Source organism: Astatotilapia calliptera, chromosome 15 (assembly GCF_964374335.1).
Source record: "Astatotilapia calliptera chromosome 15, fAstCal68.1, whole genome shotgun sequence".
In the NCBI taxonomy this organism is placed as follows: Eukaryota; Metazoa; Chordata; class Actinopteri; order Cichliformes; family Cichlidae; genus Astatotilapia; species Astatotilapia calliptera.
In genome coordinates this window covers 24705162-24719546 of record NC_137436.1, presented here as the reverse complement: position 1 = coordinate 24719546, position 14385 = coordinate 24705162, and the positions used below count along the sequence as shown (strand labels likewise).

Genomic DNA, 14385 nt, shown 5'->3' with positions numbered 1-14385 from the left:
AAATGGCGCCCCACATACCTTGGCACTTGTGCAGGTGAAGCCAAAGGCAAGATATGTTTCATCAAATTTTCTAGTCTTTGACTTGGAAGAAAGTTGGTTTGGAAACATATTTGGCGATGCTTCATCTGCTTTGCGTTTGTGTGGAGCCCTGTCAAATACCGGTCCATTACGTGAACAGTGTCCATGAGTTTGGTTTTTTTTTCTTTTTTTTAAATTCATTCATACCCCAGGTGCCTCACACTTTAGGAACATCTGATCACACCCTGTTGAATAAACACATTTAAAATGCACATCTCATTTATTTCTCTAGGTTAAGAACCTCTAGATTTGTCATTTGTCTTTGCCTTTTTTCCCATCATCTGATGTCCTCTTCACCAGGTTATGAGCGGGAGCTCACCTTTCAGAGAGGAGATGGCTCCTTTAGCGCCTTTGGAGAGCAGGACTCATCTGGAAGCACCTGGTATGTGATAAATATACCAGGTCTGTCTAAAAGAAAACATCAGTAACATGCTCATATAACTGAAAAACTCAGGAAAACTAATAGCAGGTAGTCTCTTTGCACAGGCTCTCTGCTTTTGTGCTGAGGTGTTTCCTGCAGGCACGGCCCTTCATCAACATTGATTCCAACGTGCTGCACAGTGTGGCAGCTTGGATAGCCAGCCAGCAAGGGCATGATGGGAGTTTCTTGGAGCCCGGCAGGGTGATCCACACCGAGCTCCAGGGAGGCCTGGACGGGCCTGTTTCTCTCACGGCCTACGTCCTCATCGCCCTGCTGGAAGACGCTAGCGTCAAGGTGAGATGCCATTGTTTAGGCACACTTTCCAGGGACATTTTGAGAGATTAGTGTGGGTCCGCCTCTCAGACTGAAACATGGGGAGCAATTTTATATTCAGCTTTTCCTTTGCTGAGTTAGAAATATTTTTAATATTTAATACTTATTTTAGTTTTAGTTATTTGATTTTTGATTGGCTTTTAACTCTTTAAGATTATTTTTCTGTCATACCTATTTTATTGAGCTATGTGTCTCCTTATTTAAGTTCCTTTTTATACATTTTCTGTTTATTATGGTAACTTTTAACTGTAGTTACAAAATAATTGCTGAACTTTAGGATAAACAAAATATTGTGTTAACTTGTGACACATGTTTGGGTGGTGACTCATATTTTGAAGTCAAAACTTTCCATCTGCAGTCATTTATATTTGGAAGCAGCAAGCACATAACAGAGCAGGCATAAATGGAGAAGATATGCCACAGAAGTCTTGTGAAAAAACAATGACCTGGGGTGGAGATGGGTTGCAAAGTGCCTTGCAGAGTGGCTTGCAGATGCAGTAGCAACAATGGACAGGCTGAAGAAGCTTAAACAGTGTTCACTTTATAAGAGTTACCAAGTAGACGTACAAAAAAACTTCTTGTGCATTTTAATTATCTAGGCTTCTGTAGTATTTTTAATGTAAAAATCAATTTAAAAACCAAAACTGACCATGCCTTATGGTTATTATCATTAACCAATCGATAAAGAGAAAGTCTCTGTTTTCCTCACATTCATGGGTAAGATCTAATTTGGCCTGACATTGTTACATGTGCCTGTACCAACCTGTCGTCTCACCTACTGCTGCCCTATTCCATATCTGTCAGGCTCTGTATGAGACCAAGGTGTCTGCAGCCGTGATGTACCTGGAGACCCATCTTGCTCTTGGTGTCTCCAGCAACTACAGCCTCAGTCTACTCACCTACGCTCTGGCTTTGGCAGGGAGCTCCAAAGCCCAATCAGCACTCAATAATCTGACTGGACGAGCTGAGATAAGAGGTACAACAGCAGCTGTGTCTTAAAAGCCAGTTTAACATTTGGGGGACATAAGCTTTCTCTGGGGGTTGTTATAACTTCATGCACCTCATTCTCATAGTTTCATGCAAATCTACATTGTTTGATTGTGAACAGAACTGTTACATTCAGTTAAAAACATTTTTGGATCATACAGTGGTTTTACTTGAAGAATGGTGTCCTTTAGTCTTTGTATGATTAATTAGTCTGTATAATAAAAATCACTATTATAAATAATTATTTCTTATTTTGAAAAGTTCATAGCTAGAAAACTCTGTTGTAATGGTAATGTGGCAGACAGCTAGACAGGACCAAGCTCCAACCTCCAGGTCAGTTTGGTGAGGCCTAGAAAACAAGCCTGTCCCTATGCCTCACCTCTGGTAATTTTAGTGACTGAATCGGATGTTGTTTCTTTTATTGGTGTCTTTCTCAGCATTTTAATTGAATTATCTGAGAGTTAGCATGGCTGGAAAAATAATCCACTTCTTGGCTTTGACTTTTAGCTATTTGTGGGAGTCTTTACCCCAGATATTTTTTGATCATCTTGCTTCTCTTTTTAAAAATAAATCATCTGAATTATGCCCTGTCTTTCTGTGAGCAGACGGTGTGCCGATGTGGTTCTCCCTGGATGACGGCCTGTCCTCATCGTGGCAACCTCGTTCATCTGACATTGAGATGGCGTCCTACGTGTTGCTGTCTCATTACAAGCTGAACTCAATCCCAGAGGGTCTGAACCTAATGAAGTGGCTCAGCCAGCAAAGAAACCACAGAGGAGGATTTGGAAGCACTCAGGTCAGATCTTAACTCCAAACAGAAGTACATGAATGTAATCTTCAAATTATTAAGATTGTACCAATCCTTAAAAAAAAAATTTTCACGTCATTATAGAAATAGGGGTGACATGGGTCGCGAGATTGAGACACAGGCATTAGAGTCTCTTCATGCGTGTTTTTTTTATTTTATTTTTTTTATTGGTTTTTCATGTGGAATTACCAAAAATAGAGAGGGTATAGCCTAACATTTGAAACAGGAAAAGACCGCCGTGTAATCGATTTATTTCAACAAAGTAACTGTATTTTAAATATCACCTTTTTAAATGGTAACTGTAACGCAATACAGTTACTCATATTTTGTATTTTAAATACGTAACGCTGGTACATGTATTCCGTTACTATATATATATTCATTCCCCACTCACCTCTGTGGGCGGTTAATCCCTCAAGCTCGGGTCCTCTACCAGAGGCCTGGGAGCTGTCCTCCATGTCTGCAATGTTGCCCTCTGGTAGTTCGATCCCCTCAGTTCTGACTACCTTCCCTCTCTTTGTTATCATCTGACTACACTTGTCAAAAACTACATGTGTCAAAAAGCAGAGCTCATGCAGAACTTTATGCATTGTGTTTATCTGTGCCATGGAGCTCTATCATTATCCAAAAATGATTAAAAAGACATCAGTGGACAGGGCTGCCCTGTTCCTTTAACACCATAAACAGACTAATTGTAGTTTATTTAGATTCAATCCACCTTCCTGCTGGCCCGAATTGTCACTGGAGCCACAAATGTTGGCATACATCACTGACTGTGATTGTCTTCTTTCCAAATCTCTGCAGTGGAGTTTGGGAGAGTAAAGTTCACCTGAGCCACAGGGACACAATAACCACATGATAACTACAGACATGCGAGGATGAAATAAACCAGAACAAAGACGTCAGGGGGGGAAAAAAAGCTACACAGGCTTTTGATTTCTGCATCATCTTCTTTTTAACACCAACAAAACATAAAACAGACTTGTTGGCCCTGTCAACTCTAAATAAAGGACTTTTTCTCTACTGATTAAACTGGATTCATGTTTAAAAAAAAAAAAGTCCCCAACTGTGGTTATATGTCACATCAGAGGGCAACTGTGGCCGTCTGGGTATGTAGTGACTAAAGACTTATTAACCTCTTAGCACACATGGCCACTCGTACATGCAGAACATGCGAGGCAGATGGGGAAACTGCCAGTAGATCCGAATACAGCACAGTGAGTAAAGCCCAGTGAGGCGTTGTCTGGCAAAGATTTTCTCTAAAACAGATGCACAGACATGTGCTGAATAGCAGACTCCCATCCTCAGCTGTAAACAGGAAATCAGCAATGAATATCAAAGCAAAGGATCATCAGGGATTGAAATCCCCCACATCACAGACACACGTTTGCTTACGTGTACCATGTGACCGCGAGTCTCGTTTTTTCTTTCAGGACACAGTTGTGGCTCTCCAGGCTTTGTCTATGTTCGCGGCTCGCATTGGGTCGCACGACACTGACGTCACAATCAGGGTGGACATCGACCCTTCGACCACTGTCGCCTCCTTCCAAATCAACAACGAGAACTACCTGCTCCATCAGAGCCAACAGGTACACAGATGAGCCAGCGTTATCGGAAAACAGCGGCTGAAGTATTATCCAGCAATATTTGTGGGGATGAGTCAGATATCGGCTGGTTATTGAAGGCTGTCAGCAACTGATCAGAGCAGAGTTCATGGAACAGTGAAACAAATGATTACATCCAGCATGTAATATTATACAGATAATTCAGCTCTGTCATATTCCCTCATATTGAAAGGAAAAACGTGGAACTATATTATATTTCCTAAAAATGCCCTAAAAGATTTACTGCTTGGTGTGAGTCAGTCTTCTAAAAGGAGTTGCCTACTCCTTTTAGTCCAGTTAAGGACTTAATTTAGTTTTTAACAGTTGTTTAGTGCACAGCAATAAAAAAAACTGCAATAATCTGTCAATAAAAACATAGAGATTGTTTTTTATGCTTTAGATTACTCCAGAAGAAAGTTTAATCCTGCAGGTGACAGCAGAAGGTCGTGGACTCGCCTTGTTTCAGGTAACAGGACATGTCACTCGTGTAATAGCACCTCCTGCTGGTCTGTGTTCAGTCTGCTGAATGGTATAATAGTAAGAACAATAGTTGTTCAGATTATGTCAAAAACAAAGCCACTTAAATTGTGGTAGTTAAAAAGTTAAAGAACAGAAGCACATATGTCAGACTGCCCACTGGGTCAATGCTGCAGAAAGCTTTAGTGAAATTCTGCAGAAGCTACTTACAGCAAGTACTTTTAACTAAAGAAACAATAAAGAAGCTGCATTTTTCCTTTAAACCTCTGTGTGATTCTCATTCTTATTCTGTAAATTTGGTTCTTCTCTTCCTTCAGCTTAACGTTTTCTACAACGTCAGGAACAAGGAGATGAGGAGAAGGAGGCGAGAAGCTGGCGAACAGGAAGCGTTTGAGCTGTACGTCAAGCTGGTCGACAGCGAAGTAAACTCTGCACATCTGTACATCTGCACCAGGTGAGCGGGTCGGCATCTGTTTCTTCACATGCCAACAGCTTGATGCAACAGATTCATCAGCACAGCAATCAGCAGGATGTGTGAGAAGCGTTTCCAGCGATCATCGTCTGTTTACAAACAATAAAACATAATCAGCCAAAAGCACCAGATGTCAGTTTGACAACAGACCCGAGAAAAACTGAAACATTTGTTAGAAATAACCTTTTTGAAACCAATACATCTCCAAATATATTTATTCACTTTTGGAAAGTGCCTAAAACAATACACAGATAACTTCTAATCACTGTGGTTATTTGGTCTTTGCTCTGACAAGTTTGCTGAAACATTTAAATTAATTTCTGTTCATCAAGAAATTATTTTTTATTGCTCCTTCTTTTTAAATAAATGTATCATTGTCGGTAAATTTCACCCTAATTATGTTTATACTCTTGAGAAAGTTCCAAAGATAAATAAAGGAGTACTTTATAGCAATTAAATTTATTATTTTAATTTACAAGAAACTTAATACAGGCTAAGAGTCAAATAAAATTTGATTTGATTAGAATAACATTTTGAATATCATTTAAATGTTTTTTTTTTCTTTTCCTTTGTGTGGTGTTGTGGTCCTCTGCAGGCTGGTGTATGGTCTGGGCCTGAGTGCAACGGGAATGGCCATCATGGAGGTGGGGCTGCTGAGTGGCTTCAGTCTGTCGCCGGTTGGCATCGAGACTAACGACGTTGTAAAGAAAGTGGAGACGCAGCTGGGAAAAGTCATCCTGTACCTGGACTCAGTGAGCGGCTCACAAACACTGATGTGTCTGAGTGTAAATACTGAAGCTTAAGTTATAAATTTATTTCCAGGTGACAACGCTGGAGATGTGTGTCCAGATTCCTCTGATTATTGAGTATAAAGTTGCCAAAGTCCAGGAAGCTACGGTCGTCATCTATGATTACTACGAACCAAGTAAGACTTCGCTCATATGCTTATATTAATGGATAATCATTTTACTCTCCCCTGCAAATACTGTGTTTTGCCCAATAAAATCAAAGAACTCTTATTTAAAATGATATATAATTATAACACAAAAGACAAAGTGTTGTTGTAACAACATGGTGGAAACTCTCTCAAACGTATTCATTCGTTGTATACATGTGACATTGTTTCAGACTGAGAATGAATTGAGGTGCAAACTGTTTTAACTCTTTCCCTTATAAACCAGCTCTATTCTGATTAGTTGTCCGCCGTTAATGGAAACTGGGAGTGGGGGGCTTCTGTGCAACTAGCCAAAGCAGTGTGGCAGGGATGACTGTATTATCTTAACAACATCATAAATAGCAGAAAGTAGAAAAAATTGCCTGAAACAGAGCATTTAGAGCAGTCTGAAGGCTGAGCTGGATCCTATGGCTCACAGAGATCACTTCTGTGTGTACTCAGCTCATTATATGAAGCTTATATGAAGACCACATTCAAGTTCATGAACAAATAACAATTAAACAGTATACTGTTTGCACAGGGACACAGTCGTTATCATTTTTCCCTGAAAACGAGGGACTGTATAAAACAATTCCTAAACAGTTAATGCAATATTGTAATTAAGCTCATTAAAGTCAAAGTGAAAATCAGCACTTTAACCTCACTGAGGCTGTTTGATCCACTGTGGTAGTAAACGGAAGCAAAATGACACAATAAAATGCACGATTGTGTAGAAATATATGGACCTAAAGCAGAACATGTCCACTTTTATTTTTTTACTTTCAGTTTTGATGTTTTTATAATCTTGTATATGGGGAAAATGCATGCAGTATGATCCAAACCAGGACAGCCTGTCATGTCCATGTAAACACACCGAGGACCTCCACTGACGTTTTATGAGTTTTTTATGCTTTTGTTTAGCAAGAGTTTAGCACTGTGTGTTCACCCAATCACGCGAAAAACCTGTGATTAAACAAAATGTATTGGCCTGAATGATTGCTACAAGCCTTTTTCTCTAGAACAGGGGCGTCAAACATAAGGCCCCAGGGCCATAATGGGCCTGGCAAAGACTCCAATCCGGCCTGGATCAGGAAATCTGGAAAATTTGAAGGAGTGCACACATTTTTGAAGTTTTAATTGTATTTTAAAGCTTTTCCTATTGATGACCCCCCTCACTCCCATTGCCCATCACTCTACACTAGGGGTGTGCAAATCCAGGCCTCAACGGCTGGTGTCCTGCAAGTGTTAGATGTGTCCTTGATCCAACACAGCTGATTTAAATGGCTAAATTACCTCTTCAACATGTCTTGAAGTTCTCCAGAGGCCTGGTAATGAACTAATCATTTGATTTAGGTGTGTTGACCCTGGGTGATATCTAAAACTTGCAGGACACCGGCCCTTGAGGCCTGGAGTTGGACACCTGTGCTCTACACCAAAACAAATAAGTAATAGATGAACAATTAAATGACAGAAAGTTCTACATTTTTAATGTCTAAAAATGTACACTTTTATACAGCGGATTCAGAAAGAAAGAAGAAGAAATTTTCTTTGAATGAACCAAAAATGTGTATTTTATATAATTATAGGACAGTCTGGGCAATGAACCAACTTTCTCTGTAATTTCACACATTTATCATGTAGTTTTGCTGCTCCAGCCAACTTGAGATAAAAGAGTTTTGAGTTTGACATTACTGCTTGTGAGGTAATGAAAAAACATTTACATTTTAATTTAATAATACATTTTTACATGCTTTGTGATAAAACAATAAATTGGGTATCAAAATAAGGTTTAAAAATATAAAAAGCAGAAGTATATAAGAATGATTTTCAGTTTAAAATATACTGCAAAACTGAAAATTCACTGATAGCCGCCAAATTTTACAGTTACAGTGGTCCCTCGCTATCCGGTTGTTCAGTGATGACGTGACGAATCCTACTTCCGGGCCTAAAGTAGTCTGCGTTTAATATGGCTTTTGTGTTGTTAACATGTTTAATGTTTTGTATTTTCTTCTATTTAATCTCAAAAAGCTCCTAAAACAGTCAGTGATCACCGTTGACCTCCCTCGGCTTTTATTACCGCTAATCATTTATTTAAGCTCAGTTTTTAAAACCTTAGGATGTAACTACAGCCCAGCGCATGCAGCAGTATATGAATGACTAACCTCGTATTTTGGATGGATTATCTCAGTTGTTCTCCTGGCTGAAGTTTGGTCCTTTTACAGCATCCTGCCATGCGATTACATTTGTTCCTGACCACCGAGAACACTCACATTAACTTTTATCGAGTGGAAAAAAAGTTAGCTTGTTTATATTATGCTAACATAGCTGTGTCACTAGCGGTCACGTAGCACATCATTGTATACCAGCTAGCCCAACTTCAGTAACCCTACAAACGTCACTGCTGTTTAGTTTTCTGTCTTCATTTATGCTGGAAGTGATAACAGAGCTGTACGGTTTAATTTGTTTCCAAAACCCCGCAGTCAGGACATGCTATATTGCAGAGGTGGGACCAAGTCATTGTTTTGCAAGTCTCAAGTCTTTATCCTCAAGTCTCAAGTCAAGTCTCAAGTAATGTCAGGCAAGTCAGAGTCGAGTCTCAAGTCACTGGTGTAAAAGTCCAAGTAAAGTCACAAGTCTGAAATTTTGAATTTCAAGTCCTTTCGAGTCATTAAAAAAAACGAAAAAAAGAATGTTGCAGTTATATGATAAATGTAAATATTAGACCATGTAATTTTTAAATCTGTGTTTTTCTCAACACATGACAAAATAGTGAACTTAGAAAATATACACAAATTGTGAAATTGCACCTCTTTAAAATGCAGCTCAATTAAACCTAGCTCCAAGAATAATTTTCACCGACAGTTCTGAGATAAGCTGCATGTTATTCTTGGATGCGGTTGTAGGACCGGCTTTAAAATCGCATGACAAAAATATCATACACATTAAAAAAAAACTGCATCACCAACGTAGCCTGGAAAACATTTGCTAGTTAGATGAAGTCAGCTATCTCATCGTAGCATATTTATATGCATATTTATAATTATACGGATCTTGGAGTGAGTGCATACACTCGTGAAGTTTAGTAACTTCCGGTCACTGCAACAAGCCCAGGTACAGTTTACCGACGGATGGGTGCAGGACCTTGAAATGCACCGTGTAGAACGAAAGACCATCGTACGTATCATAAGTTTACCAGTCTCACAAATCGTCGTCATAAATACACATTCATTAACCGTTTATTAATAGGACCTTTGAGCTCAACGATAATTAATTAGTAGTGGAAATAATTTCTGGTAGCATCACAGAAATGTAGCAGTGACAATAATATTGTATGCTGTAATCGCACTGGACAATTAGTGATACAAAAAACCTGTTTTATCCTGTGAATAAAAGTATATGTTTTTGTCAATGTACCATAATAACAGAAGCGAAACGCAATATTGTGTCAGGACAATTCACTATTTATGCACAATAAATAAAGGAGCATAGCGCGACAATTTCTGTTCAGCGCCAGACTTGCTTGTAACCTATATCACCAATTATGTTATGAAAATGACGTATTAACTACTAAAAAACACTGACCTTTGTGTAAATGCTTGGAGCAGACTAACCTGTGAGCTGGAGTGTTCTGGGACGTTATATTTGATCTTGGCTGCAATCCAGGCCATCTGTCGCCTGTTTGTCACTTCGGAAACATGGCTCGAACAATTTCTCTTCAACGACGTAATCCGATAACAACCGATCTCTTTACCCGTCGGCTTCCCGTGGCTGTCATTCGACCGGCTATTGCAGTTAATAATACAACAGCTTCTTGCCATTTTTGTGTTTCTTTTTATCGCTGTATAACTGATTTCAATTGAAAGCCTGCGTGCGCTAGTACCTCTTGCCACGAGTTCCCAGAATCCTTTGCGGTTCTACCCGTGAATGACGTCACATTTTCAATCTCTATATAATATGCATGTTAAATTTTATATTTGGGGTAAAATATCAAGTCTTTTCAAGTAAACCGGTTCAAGTCCAATTCAAGTCCCAGGTCATTGGTGTAAAAGTCCAAGTCAAGTCACAAGTCTTACAACATTTTTTCAAGTCAAGTCTAAAGTCATAAAATTAATGACTCGAGTCTGACTCGAGTCCAAGTCATGTGACTCGAGTCCACACCTCTGCTATATTGTATTTAGATAGAAGCTAGCGAGCTAACTCCCTGCTAACTTCTAACTCCAAATGTCATAAATTCCGTTTTCATGGATGCCTGGATGTTAAACTCAATTGTTACACCTGGTAGAGCAGAATGCTGATCATTTTATTAAAGATGAAAGACTTTAGACAGTTTTTCAACTCTCAGTAATGCCATAGTGGTGACATGTAGTGTGCCTCAAGGGTCGGTTCTAGGCCCTGTACTTTTTAATTTGTATATGTTGCCTCTCGGCAGTGTCATCAGGAGGCATGGAGTGAACTTCCACAGTTACGCTGATGACACGCAGCTGTACATCTCCGTGTCTCCTGATGACACCAGACCAATGGATGCCCTTTTTAACTGTATCTTGGATATAAGATCTTGGATGGCAGAAAACTTTTTACAGCTTAACCAGGACAAAACTGAAGTTTTAATTGTCGGTCCTGAGGCTCAGAGAGAGAAACTCTTGTCTAAATTAGAGGCATTTTCACTATGTCCTTCACTACAAGTGAAAAACCTGGGTGTTATTTTTGACTCTGAGCTTGGTTTTATCCCACATGTTAAACATGTAACCAAAATTGGATTTTATCATCTAAAAAATATAGCCAGAGTCCGCCCTATTCTCTCTCGGGCCAACACGGAGATGCTGATGCATGCTTTTATTACCAGTCGCATTGATTACTGTAATGCCCTGCTCTCTGGTCTTCCTAAGAAGAATATTTCAACTTTACAACTCTTGCAAAACTCGGCAGCTCGTGTGCTGACGAAGACCAGAGGGCGGGCCCACATTACACCGGTTTTAGAATCGCTGCACTGGCTCCCCGTGTGTTTCAGGATCGATTTTAAAGTTCTTTTATTGGTTTTTAAATGTCTTAATGGTCTTGGGCCTTCTTATCTCTCAGATCTGCTTTTACCATACGAACCCTCGCGGACCCTGAGGTCCTCTGGTGCTGGCCTTTTGATTGTCCCTAAAGTCAGGACACATACTCACGGAGAGGCAGCTTTTCAGTGGTATGGTCCTCGTCTGTGGAACAGCCTGCCGGAGGAGCTCAGGGCCGCAGAGAACGTACATGTTTTTAAGAACAGGCTCAAGACCCACCTTTTTAATTTAGCTTTTACTTAGCGTTTATTTATTTTATGCTTATTTATTCTATCCTGTTATTCTATTATTAATTTAGGATTTACCTAATATTTTTTTGATTTTATTCTTATTCATTTTTTAATCTTCTTACTCTATTTATATTTATATTTATATTGTATCCTGTTCTTATTTATTTTATCATTTTACCCTGTATATATCGTATTGCGTCATATCTCCAGTGTTTCCTCGGAGGGCGCTCTCTGCACCGGGGCTGTTATTGACCGTGGCTGCTGGGTCTCTGGGGTCCTCTCAGCCTGGCTGGGGGGCTCCTTGGCCTCCCTCCTGCTGTGTGCCCAGCCCGGAGGCTGCGGTCTGTGACCGGCTCCCGGTGCAGACAGCTCCCTGTTATAATGTTTCCTCACTTGGCTCATGCGAGCCCAGCCCAATTTTTACTCTTTAAGTGTGCGCGTGTGTGTATGTGTGTGTGGGTGGGGGTAGGGGGATATATGTGTATTGAGAGTGTGGGGAGTGAGTTGGAGGGTGGGGTGGGCTGCTTTTAACTATGTAAAGCACTTTGTGCTACATTTTTTCTGTATGAAAAGTGCTTTATAAATAAAGATTGATTGATTGATAGTGATCGTTTGATATATGGACCTGCAGCGGAGTTTAGACCCAGACACGGCTAGTGACGTCAGACTGAACAACCGGATAACGTGGTTCACCTTTGCGGCCATGCTGTTTTGCAGATTTTTGGGGGGCAATTTTGCATGCTTTTATTTATGTGTTTATTTATTTTACAGTGCATTTTGTTCTGCGTCCTGATCGGTTGTAGACCGTTGTCAGTCAATCTTGTGCCGTGGTCCTGTACAGTACAGAATGCGTTCAGCTTGTCAAATTTACATAAATCTTCGATCGCTAGCAGACTCTGAAGTGCTGTACTGTATGTTTGTAAGTTTTCAAATCAACGAACACAACAATGTCGATGAAGTGTTTTGCACCGTCAAAGGAACCTGTGGTAGCACCCAAAAGGCAGGGGAAGATGCTACCATCGCATAAAAAGTTGGACTTCTGGACATGCTAAAGGAAGGTAGATGTTTTTCGGACCATAAGGCACACCGGTTAAGCAAAGCAAAATAGTCAGATAAGTCAAACTTGATTCAACTCATTCTTCTTGCTTCCCTTACTTTCGTACAATTGATCCATTAATGTTCAATTCTCTGGCAGCTGCTCTATTCCCATGTTCTGGACCTGAAAACAGGGTTTGATCTTTGGTTTCATTCCATAATACTGGACTTATTTTTCTATGAAGATTTGAACTTTGAGAGTTTTTAAACAAGAGAGAAACGTGTGAAAATGTTCATGCCTGTCTGAGAAAAGTGTATAAAGTGTGTAGTGAGGGGGTTTGCAGCCTTAAAACATCTATAATAATTGTAAAAAATAAAGTTGGCTTCTTTGCAGGTTTCACCTATCGCAGGTTATATTTAGAACGTAACTCCTGCGATAAACGAGGGACCACTGAAAATAAAAATCATTATTTTTATATATATATAGATATCTATATATATATATATATATCTATATATCTATATATAGATATCTATATATCTAAAACTGGTGATTTTGTTTTCATCCTTCCCGTCTCAAACATCCTCCATCTTTAATCATTAAAAAGAAACAGCAGAAACACAAAGGCAGAAACTGAAACCGTTGATCTCTAAACCTTCACGTCCTCCTGCAGGGCGGAGGATGGCGAGGGCATACACGTCGCAGTGGAGGAGCAGCATATCTTCCTGCTCACTCTGCGGGGACAGCTGCAGTCAGTGCAACGTAAACGGCGACTTCATTCCCGACGAAGCCATCTTCAATGCATCAAACAGGAACAGTGTCCACTTCAGTCTGAGTGGTTTTCTGCCCATACTGCTCCTCCTCTTCATCATCTTTGAATTGTAAACATGTCTAAACAAAAAGCTGCACATATAAATCTGTCAGGCTCGGTTCAAGGTTGTGGGGTTCTTATTTTGTTTCTGACTAAAATAGAAAACTGTGTTAGAGATGCAGAAAGTCACAGGACTCTTCTTTGTACTGTCCAAAAATAAACGTGACTGATAAATTTTGATTTCCGTTGCAGGTTTTCTTCCCTTTGTGTCCTCATTTAAAACTCCCCTACACTCACCGACTTCAGCTGTGCTGAAGAAGCGTGCATGTACCTGTGAAAGAAAGCTGGTGCGTGTGACAGGATATGAAAAACACTTGGTTCACAATAATGTTAGCAGCTGGGCGTTTCTTTTGTCTGTAGAAGCAAACATTTAAATATGATTTTGAGGTGAAGTCCCCCATTAAAAGCTTATACAGGAACATGTTTTGGTCCAAACAGAGATCATTCAGGTTCAGAGGCGTGCTCAAAAAGTCAGAGTTTTCACTGTCACCAAGGTCGCGCTCTTTCAATTGAACTCCTATGAACTTACAAACTGCTCTGCAGGAGGCTAACTTCAGAGTTTGGTTTAAATCGGCTCCACATTTCACTGATTCTGTTACTTACAATCTGTAAGTGTGATATAAGTGCTCAGGGGTATTTTACTATCTGCAGCACAAACTGCATGTCCTGGCAATTTATTGAGTATGTATTTAGCTGGTGATGAAGATATTCTATAAATGTTTTCACACCTGGTCCTAATCTACTGCCAAGACTGTACACTGCTGGAACTGCAGTAATCGAGTACAGGTTACATGTATGGTATTTATCATGGAAAATATTCAGTGAGCGAATCAGTGAGGTTATTCCCACACCTCCTTTATGATTTATGTTATAAAGAAGCATCAATCGCTCAAATAAAAGTATAAACTCACGAATTCACAAGATGTGATTTTTCTCCTGCGTTGCTCTCTTGGCTTTGTGGCAACACCAGTGTTTCATTTTGCTTTTATACTTTATGTTATTTACCAGCTCAGATCTGATAATGTGTTTGACTGAAGTTGATGTGCTCAGCTGATTATTTTGTGCAGAAGAAGAGTCAAA

At 39.8% G+C, this 14385-nt stretch overlaps 1 protein-coding gene across 1 annotated transcript in view; it reads left to right on the top strand.

Moving 5' to 3' along the window:
• Positions 1–13485, top strand: part of cd109 (CD109 molecule) — a 53395-nt gene extending 39910 nt beyond the window's left edge. The window contains exons 21-30 of the mRNA XM_026143146.2: positions 379–460; positions 565–793; positions 1637–1808; positions 2425–2615; positions 4061–4216; positions 4632–4697; positions 5026–5162; positions 5776–5932; positions 6003–6105; positions 13108–13485. Of these exons, the coding sequence (XP_025998931.2) occupies positions 379–460; positions 565–793; positions 1637–1808; positions 2425–2615; positions 4061–4216; positions 4632–4697; positions 5026–5162; positions 5776–5932; positions 6003–6105; positions 13108–13319 (1505 nt within the window). The 3' untranslated portion in view covers positions 13320–13485. The remainder of the gene's footprint in view (positions 1–378; positions 461–564; positions 794–1636; positions 1809–2424; positions 2616–4060; positions 4217–4631; positions 4698–5025; positions 5163–5775; positions 5933–6002; positions 6106–13107) is intronic.
• The last annotated feature ends 900 nt before the right edge of the window (positions 13486–14385 follow it).